Raw genomic sequence first — 19949 nt, forward strand, 5'->3', positions numbered from 1 at the left:
TGTCAAATGTTTTTCCTTGATGTTTTTGTTGAGTTTATCCGCAAACACAGCCCCCAAATTTTGTGCCTAAGCTTGCAGAGACAACATACCTGTGTGTTATCAAAACCTAAATGCTACGTTGTTGTGTTCCATCTCTTTTTTAAGAAAAGGAAGTGCCAAACAAACCTTTGCGAGTTCGAGTCCGGTCTTCAGATGACAAACTCTCTGTTCAGTGGAAAGCACCACGTGCATCAGGCGTGAAGAGTCCACGTAGGTCTCAAGGTTTTCTACTGGGCTATGGAGAAAGTGGCAGGAAGATGAATTATGTTCCTCTCACAAGGGATGAACGAGCACATGAAATTAAAAAACTAGGTGAGTCCAGTTGCATCATGACTACAATGCTAATTGATAATGGTATGATGGTCTTTCTTCTATTATTCAGGAACTAGTTTACTTCAGAAAACAGTCAGCCATGGGAATAACTTAATATGCTTTTAAACATTAAAAATTATACTGAATAAAATATCTTTTCTTATTTAATTAATTTTTTCACAGACTGTAATTGTTCACATTTCCCCTTCCAAATATATATTTATCATATTTTGAGAACAACAAAAAACCCCAGAAAATTATTTTGGCTTCATAAATTCCCTTTAGTTTCACATGCAAATCATATATGTATTACTTCTTTTAAATGGCAACCACCCTACTATAAGATGCTTTTCTAATAGGAATTAATTCTATCCTTAGCAGGACAAGTCTCTACCAAACTTTTTGAGAAAGAAGATACTTTCATATTCTTAACACTCATTCATTTTTTAAGGTCTTGCCTCCAATCTCTGGTCCCAGCACTAGACTGAAAAATTGTCTCTCAGAGTTCACCATTGACTTACCCTTTGATTCAATGATCTCTCTAATCTTATCTTTCTGCTTTATATCATCTCTGTCAGTCGATCAATAAACATTGTTGTGTCTACTATGAGCCAAACATTGCTGATATAAATGCTGATGCAATCTTTTTTCCTTTTTGTTATTCTCTTTTTTGGTTTCTGTGAATATCACACTCTCTTGATTTTCTTCCTCCCTCTGGAACCAGTCTTTCTTTCTTGTCTGGTCTTTCTTCCTGATCCCTAATATTGAATTTCTCTAAGGTTTTGTCTGTGGCCATCCTCTGTTGTCTCCCTAGTCACTCCCGTCCGTATTATAATCCTCATCTACTCCCATGGCTTCAACTATAATATCTATGCAGATGATTCCCAGCTGTCCCTGAACTCCAGACTCTCATTTCCGACCCTTTATTAGACATGTCCTTCTGGATGTCTTGTTGGCATCTCAGAATCAGTGTGCCCAAAGATAGAAATTACGTATTTTCACTAATCTGCTTCTTCTTACTTTGCTATGTCTGTTAAGACCATCATTCACTTGTGCCCCATGTTGAAACAATGGTGTCATATGTGACCCTTTTCTGCCTCATGTCCCATAAGCAATCATTTGTATAGTCTTGTCAAATTTTTCTCTGTGATATCTATCAACATATTCCCTTCCGACCATTCTCACTACCTTCATGCTAGCACAAACCCAAATTATTTCCTAATTATTCCTCAAGGCCCCTGTCTTTCCATTATTCAGTTTGCAAGATTGCTCTTCCTTATGTAGTTGGACTTGCAGTTCACCCTGTTATTTCATTCTTATACAGACCTTGGACACACAGTGAAGACGGATAATCATCTGACCCTAGAATGAATAGAGGGAAGAGTTGAAAGGGTTACATTTACAAGTGGAATACCTACATAAAGAGGACAATGGCTGGGTCATTGCTATAGGGAACTTCTAGGGCTGAGAACTCTTATCGGTATAGATCTATACCTTCTCTGCAGTTTGTCATCTCTCTCAGATTTGCCTGGATCACTGAGCGGTTAAGTGACTTCCCCAAAGTGACACAGTCAATATGTCATGGGCAGGACTTACACCCAGGTTTGCTTTCTTAGCCATTACTGGATGCTTCCTCTCACACAAATAGAAACAGAGCTTGATCCTACCTTCAGATCTTTCTATTTGTGATGGGATAAGGGTTGCAGAAATGTCTTTTTGTTTTCTTGGTAGCCTCTGAGTCGGTGTATGTGGTCTCCTTGCAGTCTATGAACTCCCAAGGGCAGAGTCAGCCTGTGTATAGGGCTGCTTTGACCAAGCGAAAAACTGAAGGTAAGTTTTGTAAATACTTTTTGGTTCACCTGCAGATCATTATGTGTGATGGGTTCAGTGCTGTGTCCTAAAAAATAAAAAACATATTCTGGAGAAACTTGAGCATCTTTTAAAAATTCATATTTCTCCCCCCTTTTAGTCATATATGTTGGCTTGGTCTTGGTGGTGTACCTCATCCCTGAAATGTAGCTCGCTTAACATACCTCAAATAGGACCGGATCTTTAAACAATAAATAAGGTCCAATGTAACATTTATTTCAACTACACAGAAACCATTTCTTGGTTAACAGCAACTCTGAACAAGATGAGGGATGGATGAATAGATGTGTGGAGAGTGACTGCATGAGATAATTCATATTGGTCTTATGCTAGTAATCAACCATTTTGTATATAGAAAATTGTTTGCATAGTAAAGTACGCAAAGCAATTAATGACTCATGCAGTGGCTCATGGCCAGTAATTGTATCTGTGTTTGACTAACTATATATACACATCTGTGTTTGTTTGAAATTCTTTTACAAAATTATTGTAAAATGTTTTAAGAAAAGCAAATTACAACTTTGATTCACAGGCAAGCCCAGACTCTCCAGATTTGAAAACGGTGTCCCTTATTCTTTATATTGGGAGAGTTTTCTTCTCTCAGCCCTTCTCCCTTACTTACAAATATTTTGATTTTTAGTTATCCCTGCTGGTATTTTTTCCCTTTTTTGGTACAAACCCATGATTTCATCAATGTAGAAAACTCATGATGAGGAAACTCTCTCTACTAATGTAGGCCAACAACGATTTTGCAATTTATGGGATTAGAAAGCTGCTTGGGGCACTGAAATGTTAAGTGAGTTGATCATGGCCACATATCTAGCATGTGTCAGAGGCAGGACTTGAACCCAGGACATCTTGAAATCAGAGGCCAGCTCTTTACCTGCTCTGCTATGCTCTCTAATAAATTATATGTGCATTTTCTGGGCTATTTAAGGAAAAATAAGCCTTTTACATATTCCCATAATTTTTTCCCCTTTAACTCAAAAGTATGAAGATTAACAGCTAGGAGGCAAAGTGGATAGGAAGACTTATCTTTCTGAATTCGAATCTGACCTCAGACACTTACTAGCTGTGTGACCCTGGGCAAGTCACTTTACCCTGTTTGCCTCAGTTTCCTCATCTGTAAAATGAGAAAGAAATGGCAAATGAAAAGTGGCAAACCACTTTAGTATCTTGGCCAAGAAAACCCCAAGTGGGGTCACAAAGAGTTGGACATGACTAAAAAAGATTTAATAACAAACACTTAATTTCAGTCTCTCATGGCATCCAATAGTCTAATCTAAATTGAACAACACCAGTAATAAGAACTGACATTTATATTATGTTTTAAAATTTGTTAAGTGCTTTACATAAATTATCTAATTCAATTCTCACAACAACCCTGTTAGGTTGGTTCTAATATTTCTCCATTCCACAGAAGGCAAAACTGAGGTTTAGAAAGGGTTAAGTGACTTCCCCAGGATTCTTGTGGTTAATAAGGACCAAAGGCAACATCCAGACCTCAGTTTTCCAGACTCAGTCTGGAGAGCTATCCTTTACACTGCCCCAGTACTTTTAGTTTTTTGAACCAGAATTAACATTTCATGCCAAAGTCATTGATTAATGCCATTTTAACCAATCCTTAACTCTGTCCTGCCCCCACCCCACAAAGTAGTGCTAAGAATATTGTGTTATAAACTGATAAAATATTGAATTTTAAATAGCATCCTTGAGCAGAAAAAAGTGCCTTTTCTGAGGTATTTAATTCTTTATTAAGCGATCAGGAGAGTAAGATGAAATGCCCTGCCTTTTAGGTTGGAGATTTATTTTGGATTAAATTTTCTATATTGATTGCACAGATAATTGCTGAAGTCTTTACTCAGTCTCACTTAAAATGGAAGAGAGACTCCTTCCTTTCTTCCTTTTTCCCTTTCTTCCTTTGTTCCTCTTTCTTCTCCTCCTTCATTCTTTCTTCCTTTCTCTCTCCTATTCTCTTTTTTCTTTCTCTTTCATCCTTTTCTCCTCTTTCATTCTTTTTTCTTTCTTTCCTCCTTTATTCTTCCTTCTCTCTTTCTATCACTCTTTTCCTTCCTTCCTTCCTTCCTTCCTTCCTTCCTTCCTTCCTTCCTTCCTCCCTTCCTTCCTTCCTTCTTTCCTTCCACATTTCCCCAACACTAGTTAATGGGCTGGATTTTATAGTGATTTCTCAGAAAATGCCTAGATTTTTCTGTAATTGCCCTGTTTTGTCATTTCAGAGGAGGATGTGCTAGAAGAACCTGAAGACATAAGTGTTCGAGTTATGTCCTCTCAGTCGGTCCTTGTTGCCTGGCTGGATCCCGTTTTGGAAAAGCAGAAAAGGACAGTTGCATCTAGGTATTCTCACTTATTTTATTGTGTCTTGGTTCTATTCCTTGAGAGACACTCAGTCTCTGCTCAAACCCTCTGATTTCAGACATCTTGCTTTTCAGAGCTAATCTGTCATGTGCTCGGTACTGTCCTTGTGAATAATACATTCTAATTTATAACCAATTGATTACTGCAGAGGTGCCATGAAGGAGATTGCATGGAAAAGAAATTCAGTAAACTGTTTTGTAAAGTTTAAGTCTTACAGGGTCGAAGATGCCTTTTCTTCTCAGAGTATAAGCTCCCCATGCCCAGTTTTAGGTTTTCTCATGTCTGCCTAGGGTATGCAATTTATTGTTTTATTTTTGTTCCCCAACTGGTGATAAGCCTGTTTTCCCATCTACTACCCCACCTTTATGCCCACCTAGTATTTTTTCCATGGATTCCCTTATGGCACAGTTCTGGTGTCAGTGTCTGCTTTTCTGTCCTTTACTGCCTCACCTCTTCTGTAGGCAGCAGGACTTTCCCTCTTGTATCATGTTTCTTAATCCTGTAACTTCAGAGTCCTTGGGAGAAATTCTTCCCCAAAATACAAGGTCTTGTCTTCCTCAACCTCCAAATCCACAGCATTTCTACTGTGAATTTAGATTGGTTTTCTTGATCGATAAATATAACCAAGGAAGGATTTCCTTCCTATTTGACTTCCTTTCAGAGGCCATGAATCCTACAAAGTCAATAGATAAAGAGGAGGAAGGACAGCAAGAGTTCACTCCCCAGAGAATTTTGTTGCATGAATGCCAACACTGAACTGTTTCTCATCAACAGGCAGTATACCGTGCGATATCGAGAGAAAGGAGAATCAGCAAGGTGGGATTATAAGCAGGTTTCTGGAAGAAGGACTCTGATCGAGAACTTAATTCCAGACACCATGTACGAATTCGCAGTCCGTATTTCACAGGGCGAAAGAGATGGCAAATGGAGTATTTCAGTCTTTCAAAGAACACCAGAATCTGGTTTGTATATAAAGGGGTCTTCGAATTTTCTATCAGGGAGATGACCCTGAAGTAGAATTTATAGGGAATATAGTCCTGAGTCATCCAGGTTATTAGAGTCTAAGCATAACAATACATCAGAAAGGACTCTCCTTTTAGAGAGGTTGGTTTTAAATTCTTTGGTCAAGTTTCCAATGGGTATAAACACCAAATTGTTGATTGACCATTTCCTCGGGCACATGCTTTGTCCTGTGCTGAGTTTTTATATTAAATTGCTATTCTTTCAGCGTATGGTATCCATTAAATACCACTTGCATAATGTACCTAAATAACTCTTGTGTATTATTGTGGCTGCAGAAGGAAAGTAACTTCTCCCAGAATGAAGGCCCATGCTTGATTTTGAGATTTTATGTAGCAAAGCTGTTGCTATACTTTGTAGCATATCTTTACTATTACAGATCATAGATTATAGGATCAGATGTGTAAAAGAACATAGAAATCAGATTATTCACCCTCCTCATTTTATAGATAAGGAAACCGAGGTCCAGTGAATATTGATATTTTGTCCAAAATTTCTCTCTTGAAAGGTGCAAAGGTTGGCCCATACCAAACCTCCTCTGGGCTGTTTCAATACTTTCTTTAAAACTCCAGCTGAAATGGTCTAGTGGATCAAATACTTGACTTGGGCTCAGGAAGACCTGGGTTTGAATACTGCCTTAGACACTTAGTAGATATTTGACCTCATATAAGTCACTTTATCTGGTTCTCAGTTTCCTCCTCTGTAAAATGAGGAGGTTGGACACGATGACCTCAGTTTCCTTCCAACTTTGAATCTGGGATCTTGTATCTCAAAAATTAAAGCCAATACTTTCTTATTTTCCATTGCTCTTCCAAGATACTCTTTGTTCTCACCAAGCTGGATCACTGATAACTCCATGAACATGTCATGCACTGTATTTTCCAAACTTGGCACAGATTGCTCATGCTGTTACCACCACCTAGAATATCCTATCTCACCTTCATCAGGAAATGGAGCCTTTTACTACTCCCTTCTTGCTTTAAGGACCATCTCAAATACCTCCTTTACTAGGACCTTCTCTTTCTTCTTAAATTAGATGTGATACAAATATATTATAATATTTATTATATTCTGCCTTGTACAACAACTCTTGGTATACTTGGTTTTCTTCATGCTTCTTATGATCTCCTTGAGGCCAGAAACTATTTCTTACTTGTCTTTGCATGGATTATAAAACTTAGTACAATGTTTCAAGTACATAGTATACTTTCAAGATGCATCTGGGTGGGGCAGTAGATAAGAGTGCTGGACCTGGAGTAAAAGATGATCTGAATTCAAATCCAACCTCAGATGCTTACTCACTGTGTAACCCAGTTGTAATAGGTAGAGTGCTAGAACTTGGGTCAGGATGAAATGAGTTCAAACACAGCCTAAGACACTTGCTGTATGACCCTCAGTTTGTTTGCCTCGGTTTCCTCAACTATAAAACAGGGATAATAACAGCACCTTCTTCCCAGGGTTGTTGTGAGAATAAAACAAGATACTATCTGTAGAGTACTTTGTGAACTTTAATAAATGCTAGCCCTTATTATTATTCAATGAATATTTGGTGAATTGAATCTCTGAAAATACTAACCAGATCATCATCATAATCATCATCATCATTATGAGGCAATCAGGATTAAGTGACTTGCCCAGGGTTACACTGCTGGTTGAGTGTCTGAGGTTGGATTTGAATTCAGGTCCGTCTGCCTCCAGGTTTGGTGCTGTATTCACTGTGCCACCTAGCTGCCCCTAGATTATTTTTAACTCATACTTTTTCTACTTCACAGATAGTGACAGTAGTAATATAAATTGCTATGTTATATCAGCATCAGTCATGAACTTACTTTACTCCATGTGCACTGACAATCACAGTGACATTTGTTTGAATGATGTTTGTCTCCCAAGGACTGTCAGCATGTGTCATTTGCCTTTTTAGGCTCTACAATGCCCCTTGTAACAACAGCATCAGGATGTATTTAAATAGATGCTTTCTCGACATAACATTTGCCTTTTTGAGTCATTTGTTCTTTTATAGCTCCTACCACAGCACCTGAAAACTTGGATGTCCTCCCTGTAAAAGGAAAACAAACGGCTGTCACTGTTTCTTGGGACGCACTTCCAGAGACAGAGGGGAGAGTCAAAGGTAGGAGGTTTATTGTACAAAAATGCATGAGGAAGTGGAAGAGACCCATGTCGTATACTTGAAGTGCCAGGTGATTGATCAGTACTGGCTATTCACATTATCTGAAAAACAGCTAGGGAGGTAGCATGCCTGCTGGAGAATTTTAGTGCTGAGAGGAAGGACAATTGATGCAATTATTTTCTGGGTAATGAAAGCAACTGCACACAAAGATTAGTTTTGTCCATTTCTCCCAATCTCCCACTTCTTGTGTTATTCTTCATGTCTTAATCTCATGTTTGTGGCACTGTCCTCTTAACCCATCTGAACAATACCCTGAAGTATAAAGTATTGTGTATGTATGACCTATTCACTATAATGCAGAGGAACTAAAGAACCCAGCGTTAACCACAAATATCCCTAACTAATTAGGGAAGTATGTGAGAATGCCTAGTGATGATGGATTTATATTCTTTTTGTCCAAGTCCCTTAGTGATGAAATATGGTTTTAAAATATAATTACATTTAAAATATGGAAACTGAATATATTCTCAGCTTGTCAATTCCCTAATATATTTTCAGAGAACATTGTAAACAAATCTTGCCCTTAAGTAGATGGTTATAAGTAAATATATATACATACATATATAAGGAGATGCATATGTACATATGTATATACACATGCCATGTATGTATTTGTGTGTGGGCTAACTGCATATTAGTTATGTAGAGCAGATGGTCCCTTATTGATATAGATAGAAAAGGTCTCATTTAAGAGGCCATCAATGTTATCCAGATTTTCTCTATTTTGAGATGATTTACTGCTTTTGTCTACTGTTTTTGTCTCTTCTGTTATATGGTTTTTCATTTTTCTCACTCTGGTTCCAGTCTAAAGGCTGGAAGGAATTTCTGGTTAGTTGCCAGCTAATTACATAGCCAGAAAGCACAGTCGCCACTGAATTCCTAAAGCAAAAGCATCTGACTGAATAGCTCCTTTCTGTTCACATTCCTCATCTGTCTCTAGACTAGCATTCTTATAGTAATATTTTTCAAGTTTCGAGATCTGAAATTCATAATAACTGTTGTATTTGCTATAGAATAGTAAATCCTGTATGTGATTGAGTCTTTCCCTGTCCCTCATCCAGCAAAGTATAATTCAATCCCTGTATTTTACCAATGTGGCTTTGAATAATGGATTTCTCCATTTCTTAACTTTTGACCACCACAAAATGACTATGCTATACAAAGCAGAAATCACCAGTTGCATTGAGAAGAAAATGAGCATGAATTTTTGGTTGGTACTGAAAAGAATGATATATGTTTTAGGACACAATGTACTACTACTTAATCATTTCTGTAGCAAAGGCATTTTATTTCGTCACTATTGAATATAGCCTTTATTTTCAGAGTTTTAGCATCAAAATAGCATTATAGGATTAAAATAATCATTAAAGACTGAAATATTAGAATTAATATTTAGTGACTTCTACCTTTTGAATGTTATTGAAGTAATTTTATCATTGCATACAATATTTAAAATATTGTAATTACCACCATACATAATGCCTTCTCAATCTGGAATTTATCTAGATTAAATTAGCAATTTGGTAACTAAGACACTAGCACAAAATAATCACAATTTAAGAAACAAAAATATCTGAAGCTGTCACTAGCTAATTAGAGTCAACTCCAGTAGTTGCTGCTTCTGACTTGATTTTTTTTCCATCTCAGCAAATTATGAGGTAACAGGCAAGAAAAAAAAAGAACTTGTGTAAATGTTTTTTTTTTTTTTTTTTTGGTAAATACCATTAAGATTTGCCTCCTGGATTCCATATGTTTAACTTACTTAAAATGCAGAATTGCTAGCTAATTAACTACATTCCTGTCCGGTAGTCTGAATGAATGCTAGTTTAATGTCTCATGTCTTTGTACTCCAGCTATTGACTTGACGTGCATTGCTAGTGTTTTAATTTTAGTAATGCACGTTCTAATTCATCCTACCCATACAGTCTGTCTGCTGGACACAGGACTGTTTTCAGTTTCCTCCTTCCAACCGTCTGCCAAATCATTTCAGAATACATTCTTTCATACGCCCCGGCTCTCAAACCATTTGGAGCAAAGTCCCTCACCTATCCTGGAGAGACTACTTCTGCCATAGTGGATGGTCTGCAGCCTGGGGAACGCTATCTTTTCAAAATCCGGGCCGCAAACAGGAGAGGACAGGGTCCTCAGTCTAAAGCCTTCATTGTCGCTATGCCAACAAGTAAGCGTCTTGTATTCATTGCTCTCTCTCACTGTGCCCTTGTCTCTCACATATCATTCTGGCTCTCTGTCTTGTGTTACTTTAGATTATAGTCCTGAATCAAGGTGTGTGGTATATATAGAATTTATCACAAATTTGCATTGAAACTTCTAGAAGGGGAAAAAATAATCTCAGAAAGTGATTCCTTTAAAAATAGATTTTTCCTCAGCAGATTGCATTGAATTCCCTATGTAAGATGAAAATATAGTTAATTATAATTTAACTGATATCATTCTATAACTTTATATTGCAAATAAAAGGGAATGAAACATTTAGATGTCAAATATGGACACTTTTGCTTATTTTTCTCCCCTTTGACCAAAATACTGGTTTTAAGTTTATTTTGTATTGTATGTACTTGAACTATGTCTGAACAAAAAATGTGAAGGAAAGAATTGGCAGTGAACCAGTTTATCCAGTCAGTCTTGACAGCTAGTCAAGTTAACTCAGGCCCCAAAATGTGCTGTGTTTTTTTTTTCTTCTATGTACATAGCTATGAATTATCTTATTTGGCCACCCACACCTAGATTACCTAGGTAATTGCCAACGCTTTATTTCAGTGTGTGCTGCTTAGACCATAAATACCCAGTTCTGCTTATAAGTTAAATTTTGAAGAAAGTTAAGTTTGCCTTTGAATCTCCCAGTCTTCCCTTTATACATTCTTTATCCGTAACGCCAATTTACTATTAGTCTACCACTGTCCACCTTCTGTTAAAGCGTACTCTTAAGAAAGGCTCTGACATTAGCCATATACACCTTAGGCCTTCCAAGGCCTTGCTTCCTTCTAAGCCTTCTTTCCAATTGTCAAACAAAGGTTTTGTCCCTTTTGAAAGAAGTTCAGGCACCAGAGAAGGAAGAGGGTGTGTTTTGGAGAATAGGGAATGTGAAAGCCTTTTGGTGACTTTGAAAGTACACCATTCAGGTCATGTGATTTTGGGTAACAAGAATTCAGCATCAAAATTAGTCTTATTTCTTAGAATATTTTAAGACCTATTCCAGCTCATTTATATGTCACTAGAGGAAGATCTGTGTAATTTTGTCAGTGTGGGAAACTAGAATTTTGGAAACTTCTTCCACCAGTGCAACTCAATGATGACTTTTTAGATAAATTTATTGGAATTGCCTGGTGCACATGGAGATTAGGTAACTTCTCTATGGTCATATTGCTTATAAATGACAGTGGTGGGATTTGAATCCAGGACTTTTAATGCCTGTACCACATTACTGCATTTCATTTAGGACACAGTGAAAATTATATTTCAGTAGCCTACCTTAATAAAAACTGATATGTTATATTTGAAATTTCAAAGCAGATAATTTGGAGTTGATTACTCACATTATAAACAGATCCTTTGCTTGACTAAATGATTCACCTCATGATTTCTTTGAATATTGCTATTGAATTATAAAGGAATAAAATTCCTTTAAAATGTTTAAAACTTGATCCAGTTTATAGAAATTCAAGTCATTCATTTGTTTTTCCCTTCAGGATCACATCTTTTGCATAATGGGAAGTACATCTTTCCTTTTCATTATTGTGACCAGGGGGGAAAAGGTTATTTGTTATTCTAATATATTACTTGGTATGTTTTTTAGTGGTTGATTACATCCTTTCTTCCATGCTGTCATAAATGATCATTCATTGCCTTATAGCTATGGTTAATTTTCTTTATAATTCTATTGCAGCTGTCACCAGTGATCCCAACACTCATCAGAAAATGAATATGGAAGACAAATTGGATCCTAAAAAGCCTGAGCCTTCACAAAAAGTCCCTCCCTCTAAACACATTCATTCATCTCTTTCTCCCAAGGGGAGAGATGTAAAAACCCCACTTCCTGATTTAAAAAACAAACTTTTGACTAATAGTGAGGTCCTCAGAAAATCCCAGCTATCCCCTAAAAAGAGAACAGAATTAGGCTCTGATCTTCAGTCAACAGAAGTCACTGATGATGTCTTAGATTCCCATGCAGAGTCACCAACTTCACAGTCTAAGATTCAAGATACCAAGAAAAATGTTAGGCCACCATTGCCAAGCAGATCCTTTCATTCTGTATTAGGGCCTGGAAGGACCCCAGTGAGAGCTCGCATTCCCATATTACCCCAGAAGACAAACATAGAATCACATGATTCTTCATCTTCCTCTCCAGATTCACAGTCTGCTTCTACATCTTCATCTTCCTCATCTCTCCATGATGATGAAAAGAGGCATTTGAGAATGCATAACTCTCATTATCCTTCTTCCAGAGTCACTTCTGTCAACCCATCTCATGAAAACACTAGTAATGACCCAGTTGATGATGATGATGATAACAAGAAAGAAAGAAATGTTAAAGATCCCTTGCACTCAAAATATCCTTCATCTGGGAAGCCAGTTTCTAAAACTACAGAGCGTTCTCGGTTGACTGTACCATCAAATCGACAGTCTCTTACACACCAGGAGAAGAGTCCTATACATGGTGAAGGAAAATCACATTTGCCTGCTCATACAAATGCTCCATCAGATAACTGGGAGGAAAAATCAAGTTTTCTAATCCCAGCAACAAGAACGTCTTCCCATGGGGGATCTCCAAGGGTACTGCCAACCAGATTTGGATCTCATCCTCGTGTGCTGAAAAATGATCAGGAGGCAAGAGTGGTCAATTCTGCCATGCCCTCACAGTCCACAGTTTCTTCTCCAGCCCGTCATAGGGCCACCCACTCACACCTCCCCTCAATGAAGCAGACACCAGATGAAAGAAATGTCTCAGATGATGATGACAATGAAGACTATGATGCAGAATATAAAAAGAGACAGACAGATTCTACGTCTCCTACCTTTCGCTCCAGGTTGGCAGCAGGTCAGCCTGTCTCTGGAAACTTAAATTTTCCTAGACGTAGGCCATTTTCTTCCAGCAGCAGATACCCTAACAGGGTTAGCAGTAGCCAAGGTCCCCGGTCACAGCCTTCTAACTCCCCTCCATCCACAACATCATCTAATGTTCATTCTCATCATATTTCTGATCCTAGGGTTGGTTCACACATTGATAGAGATAAGGAAGAAAGGCAAGAAGATGATGAAGAAAGACCACTTCCTTCTACTATTGTAAATGATTATTTGCCTTCTTCTTCAAGGCAGCCTTCTTCACCGAGTTCAGATCACGCGAGAAGAATCCCCCAGAGAGTATCAAGTGCTCACCGAAAAGTGCCCCTTACAGAACATTCGAAGTCTCCATTGACTTCACCATCCTTTCCCAATAAACCACATACACAAGATACTCATCGAAATATAGGAACAGAGGGGGTTCCTGCCAGAGTAAGGCCATCTACAAGATCTCAACACCAATCAGGGTCCAGTGTACCCACAAAGGTGATGAATGTCCAGGACTCCAGGTCTGCAGCAGTTGCTTCAGAAAGGCATCCATCTTCACATCTTTCTACTTCTAAACATCAACTTCATGACCATCAGGGTAAGGAAGTGGAAAATCCATTGTCCAAATCAAAACATTTGCATTCTATACCAGGAAATTCTTATTCCTCATCGCAAGATGTCCATTCCAACTCTCGCCCTCCCTTTAAAACAAGAGCTGGTCAGTCCACCCTTTCTCCCAACTCTAGGGGACAGCTCTCTTCTCAAGCCTCCCTACACAGCCATCAGGGATCAGAAAGTAGATATGATGAAAGCCAGAATTACAGCACAGAACTGGAAGACCAAGATGTCAGGATAAATACACATTCTACCCATCACAAAGATGGATTATCTCCTACCTCATCCCTTTCCAAACAGGAGCAAATAGGAGCTCAGTATGGAAATACTGATGAAAAGTCCCAAAGCAGACATACCTCTTCACCTTCTTCCAGAGGCTCAGGTTCAACTTTGCCAGCTATCAGGTCTGGTAGCTCTAGAGAAACCTATGCAAAACCCACATTACCTTTTGTTCATTCCCGTGCTCGAGCTCCTAGCCGAACAGTATCCCAGGTGGAGAAAAAAGATAGTCTATACCAATCCACACCATCAAAAATAGAGCCTCCTTCTAAGAGTCCTCTGTCATCTTCCCTGAAGTCTCATCAGTCAGTCTCAAATGACGATGATGAAGATGATGATGATGATAGAGAATATACAAGAAGAGACAAAGAAGAAGATTCTATTTCTTCTTCAGTTTCAAAGTGGCCTCCTTCCTCTAGTGGTAAATACATGAATAGAAATGTTGGGAAGGAGAAGGAGAAGGCTGTAAGTTCTCTTTTTCCTCATAGAGTAAGATCTAATGAAGAAGAGAACTCTACTCCTTTAAAACGTCCTGTTCTTCCACCATTAGGCAATGCTCCAAGAACCTCACAAATCTCTAATACCCCTTCTAAATTTCTTCCACGGTCCCATGATACCCAGAGTCCCATCAGCACTACACCCTTGCATGCTACCACTCATGCCCCACTTACGTATTCTTCCACCACACCCATGCTTTCACTACGTCAACGAATGCTAAACTCAAGATTGCGCAACTCACCTTCGAGATACCCTGTGAGACCTCCTTACAGACCAGGTATTTATTCTTCCGAATGTTTGGTCAACTTTGCTTTTCCTAAGACGCTTTCATGAGTGACGTGCATTGTAGCTCTTACATGGGCAGAACCATATTCGCAGTCCTGCAGGTTGTGTCCAACCATATTGTCAAATCCTAGCACCTGAGTCTGACAAAGGATTTTTTTAATTCTTTTACAAGGTCAGCTTATTCAAAGTACTCAGATACAAGCTGCAACACTGTGCAAACACACATCTGAATGTGAGCTAGGAAAAGCTCAGATACTTTGGATATAATTGGCTTAAGTATTTCAGCTATTGTGACATTCACAAAATATGTACTAAAGGTTGGTATAATAACAAAGAAGCACTCTGGAAAAATGTGTTCAGGAAGCCACTAGAGCCTTATATTTCTGTAACTGAGGATAGAGTCTGGTCTTCTGTGGACTGGTATCCCAAATGTTTGGGTTCTGCCTTAAGCTTGCATATGTTTATTTAGGTAGCACCTAGCATACTGAATGACATGAATATAGAAGAGTTTCATGGTCATTGAATAAATGAATGGAAGACATCATCTTTATCTATTAGCTTAGTTTCTCATCTGAATAAAATGTAACTGCATACATTAACATAATAACGCATACATTAATAAATCCAGTGGATTTACAACAACTTCAGCCATATAGAAAAGAGTGAGAAGTATGAATTAAATGGAAGGAAAAAAAACCTTTCAACTGCATATACTTTTAAAGAAACACATGTACTTTAATCAGTAGGAAAGGGGGGAAATGGTTAGGTCTTCATTCAGTGTAAAATTCAGCTGCTGATTAGAAGTAGCAATTGTCAAGTCAATCCAGTGCAATTCAACAAATATTTCAAGGTAATTAGCATATACAAAGTATTGTCTAGGAAAAGCCACAGGAAAAGGGAGAAACAGAATAGTTTTCAAAGCTAAGTGATATGGGAGTCATTTACAATTATACTGCCTCCTATGTCTTCCCTGTAATTTCTATATACTATACTATATTTACTATATAAGACGACTATTATAACATAATGTAATAATTCACAATGATTATTAACCTGATCGATAAAAGGTCAAAATATGCATATGTTTGCTAAACTCTTCTATATTCAAAAAGAAATATGCAATATGTTGATGAAAAAGATTGATTTTAAAAATGGTTATGGGGTGCAAACTTAGTTATGTGGACAATTCATTTATGCAGAATACCTGTTTCTCCAGTGATGCAGAATAACCAAGCCATTATTGTACTCTTAACACTCTTAAACATGTTAAAACACAAACAAGCTTTAGATAAAAATGTACCAATCACATCTTAAGACCATTTGCAACTTGATACCTCAACTAGGGGTTTCAAATCCTGGTTGTCCTTCTGTATGTTGTGAAGTATTTCTTTAAAACTTTGGTATAAAACAAACTTTCTTGACCTATTGACTTTATTCAGTTCTGTTATTCTCTTGTACTGCATAGGTAATAATGGCAGACCAAATGTAGATGGGAAAGTACTGCCGGGTAGTAATGGACAACTAAGTGGACAGAGAATTATCAATGGCCCTCAAGGAACAAAGTGGGTAGGGTAAACTTCTTTACAAATACAAGATGTTTTGATGCTATTGAAGGAAAAGAAATGGTAGTTCTGTGGAAAAAGAAATATAATGATCTTCTTTGTTCTTAGCGATAGCCAAGACTAATGAGTACTTTTCATCAAATCTCCTTATGGCTTTCCTAATAATGACTCTGTGGCTAGAACCAATGATGCGTATTATTGATTGCTCAGTATTTAAACCAGGACTGCTTTCACTGGTTTAGGACTATAAGTTACAATTTCCAAAAAAAAAAAAAACCCACCTCTTTAAAAACCCTTCAGTTATAGATCCAATAGAAGAGATAATGTAGTATGGTGGATAGAAAACAGTCTTCAAAGCCAAGAAGACTTGGATTCAAATCCCACCTAGTTGTGTGACCCATATATCTCTCATATAACCTTTTCATGCTTTAAGCAACTCTCTAAGATTGAGTTGTAGAGAAGGTGCTAACTTGTTTTGATAGAAGGAACCTTTTCCCCCAGGAATTTCCTATACCAGTGAAATCACAGATCTAGTCTTTAGTCCCTAACTTTGTGCATACTGTGTGCAATACAAAGATGAAAAATCATCTCTTTCCTTGAGTAGCTTACATTTCAGTGGAGGTAGTGATAGCATATGACTAGTTTACAAATTAGTATGATACAGGATAGAACGTGACAATATCAAAGGAGAACCAAACAAAGCAGAATTCACTTATCTGTAGTGGTGGAAGACTTCTTGGAAGAGGAGTCATGTTCAACAAAAGGAGATGAACGGGAGGGATTCACTCCTTTCAAGGGGAAGGATTCTATATCCGAAGAATGATCAAAGGTATGGGAATAGGAGTGGAAATAATAAGAACAGCTGGCGAAGAAGAGACTAGTTTGACCAGAAGGTAAGGTATGTAATGGAGAACAGTAAGGGAAGCAAGATTATTGAAGAAATTGAATGTCAGGGTCAAGAGCTTTATTATCTCTCAAAAATTCAAAGGATCAGGAATCAGGAAGAGTACATGGTAACAAGAAAATGCCAAGCTTAAAAATACAAAGATCTTTAGACATGTTTTAGGTGCAGGCAATGTGAAAGCACATCTTGTAATTTCTAAGATGAGAACTCTTCACAACTCATGGAAACAGAATAGATTAAATATCCACCCCAAATAAAATATTGCATGTGCACATGCAAACACACAATTTTTATTTGGAAGTAGGGTGCATTCCAAAACAATTGATATAAATAAATCTTAATTTAACTATCAATACAGCAACAAACACAATACCATTATAACTATTGTAGATTCTCAATCTTTACTTGTTTATTGATTAATTGATATGGCCAAGCATAATTCCACTCATTGAAGAGAATGTCAGTCTTGTTTGTCCAAAGAATGAGTGATTTTTTCATGTCTGGAGTGTTAGAATGTTCATATGTATTACCATAGAGCATTAAGTGACCCATTGTTTAGGTTCCTTTTGTTATGACCAGTGTTGGTTTAGTATTAACAACACTTTAAAAGCAAATCCAGGGTATCCACTGAGTTAAAATTGGCTACCTTTAATATTGATGGCAGAGAGGAGGAATGTATATCTTAGTTTAACAAAGAAACTTTTATTTGCATGAGTATATCAAAGAAGGAAATTCTCATTGCCCTGACTTTTAGATCTATAAAAGAAATGTGATTATTAGTATAATGACTGTTTCATAATCTATTCTGGGCACTCCTCCATTAACATCCTTTTTCTTTGCATGGACTCTAGGTTCTTAGAGATTATTTTATCAGGTCCTACAATGATCAAAAAGACTTTGATTATGGACCAGTGTGGGACCAAATATCTATTATTTGAGAACCAACTTAGCTTAGTTTGGAAAGACCAATTGCCAGTTTGCCCACAAGGTGATGTGAGGGGTTAGCTATAAAAATTCTTGAAAATCATTTAAAATTAAGTTATAAAAGGGGCTGACTGATAACTATATCAGTGGAGTATGCACTTATAGTGACAGAATTAAAGATATATGAAGTATTAAAGAGTCCTGAAGACTAAGTAATTATGAAAATGTTTCATAAAAGGAAAATGAGGCTTAGTGATAAATAAGATATTAGCATTGTCATGAGGGTACCTTTTATTCCTTGTATTCAAAATATTAGGCCATAAAATGCTTATGGTAGTTCAGGGAACAGAAATACATGGGATAAACATATGGGAAATAATATGACTAAAAATTATTTTTAGTCTTTATTACAAGTATTTTCAGAAATGTATACACAAATATGTAATTAAATTGAAAACTATAATGGAGAATATCTTGCATTAAATTTAAAGTTAAAAGTGCAGAATATGAAAGAGGAATGTTTCCCCTAATTTAATCATGAACAGGAAGATTCCTGCTTGTTTACATTTGATCTTCCTTTCATGAGAACCTCCCTCCTTCATAAATCTCGTGGATCAATGAATAAAAATTGAAGCAGGACCAACACTTTCTTTCCTTTCACTTTGTTGGCTAACAGATTGTGGATCTTGATCGGGGGCTGGTATTAAATTCGGAAGGAAGGTACCTCCAGGACTCTCATGGAAATCCTCTTCGGGTTAAACTAGGAGGTGATGGCCGGACAATTGTGGGTAAGTGAAATTGGACCCTTTGAAAGACCCACTTAAAAAAATATCTATTGAGGATATTATTCAATAAGAGACTATCATGACTAAGAGCAGAGATAAGGACTAAGAAGTATCATGTTCATCCTTTTTTTTTTTTTTTGGAGGGGGAAGGCAAGGCAACTGGGGTTAAGTGACTTGGCTAAAGTCACACAGTGTCAAGAGTCTGAGGTGGCATTTGAACGCAGGACCTCCTGACTCCTGGGCCCTTGCTCTATTCACTGCACCACCTAGCTGCCCCTCATCTTCATCTTTTTAAAATTTATTTCCATCAGCCTATTGTAGTGGATAGAGAGCTTGCCTTGATATCAGGATGACCTGACTTCGAGTTCTGATTGTGACACATATTAACTATTAACCATGCCAGCTATGTGAACCTGGGCAACCAGTCTTTCAGTGCCTTAGGCAATTCTAAAGGACTACTAGGTATATCCTGGGAATACCTCCACTGATGTCCTTTTCCGATGCCTTAGTATAGACCCTAAGTTCTTATAGGACAGGTTTGATTATGGAAATGGTAGGGGGAATTTTCTCACTGGGACTCCTATGTGTTTATATCCATAATTTTGTGATAAAAATAAACTTTAGAATGGTTTTCCTTTAACAATGGCACGGGGGAGCACTTCTTAGTTCCCTAACTCTGTCTATAGAATAGACATAGTCCTTGGTAGAACAATATTCAAGGTTGAGAAAAAAGAAGATTGATTCTAGGTCATCCCATAAAAAAAGCAAACCCCTCTGAACTGATAGATTCTTTTCAATAATAATCCCTTTTGCTCATTTGACCATTTCTGGTCCATCCTTATGAGGCAATACAAAGACACTGCCCTCCACCCCTATATTCCTCCTTCTCATCAGTGCAGATTATAATTATCGTTATCATCATCGTCTTCATCAAGAAGCATTTATTTATATGCCAGGCACTGTACTAAGTTCTGCAGATACAAAGACAAAAACAAGGCCCCTGCTCTCAAGTAGCCCACATTCTGCAAGAGAGACAATGTACAAATGACTGTAGATATAAGGTACATAGGAACTCATTTAAGAGGGAGGGCACTATCAGTCGGGTAGGGGGTGAGACAGGGAGATAGATGGAACTGGAAAGGTTTCCTGCAGAATGTGGGATTTGAACTGAGTCTTGAAGGGAGCAAAGAGGCCAAAGTGAATAGATGGAGTATTCCAGGCATGAT

The 19949-nt window shown here is 37.6% G+C and overlaps 1 protein-coding gene across 2 annotated transcripts in view; it reads left to right on the forward strand.

Annotated features, from left to right (window-relative positions):
* The window catches only part of FNDC1 (fibronectin type III domain containing 1), a 129663-nt gene that overhangs the window by 72183 nt on the left and 37531 nt on the right, over positions 1–19949 (forward strand). For both annotated transcript variants that reach the window (XM_069070350.1, XM_069070352.1), the window contains exons 5-13: positions 145–351; positions 2083–2181; positions 4458–4575; positions 5371–5558; positions 7637–7744; positions 9795–9983; positions 11709–14540; positions 16014–16114; positions 18615–18726. In XM_069070350.1, the coding sequence (XP_068926451.1) occupies positions 145–351; positions 2083–2181; positions 4458–4575; positions 5371–5558; positions 7637–7744; positions 9795–9983; positions 11709–14540; positions 16014–16114; positions 18615–18726 (3954 nt within the window). The remainder of the gene's footprint in view (positions 1–144; positions 352–2082; positions 2182–4457; positions 4576–5370; positions 5559–7636; positions 7745–9794; positions 9984–11708; positions 14541–16013; positions 16115–18614; positions 18727–19949) is intronic.

The sequence above is a fragment of the Petaurus breviceps genome, unplaced genomic scaffold, assembly GCF_028583685.1.
Source record: "Petaurus breviceps papuanus isolate PSGF00001 unplaced genomic scaffold, PetGlider_PUasm1.0 90808, whole genome shotgun sequence".
Classification (NCBI taxonomy): Eukaryota; Metazoa; Chordata; class Mammalia; order Diprotodontia; family Petauridae; genus Petaurus; species Petaurus breviceps.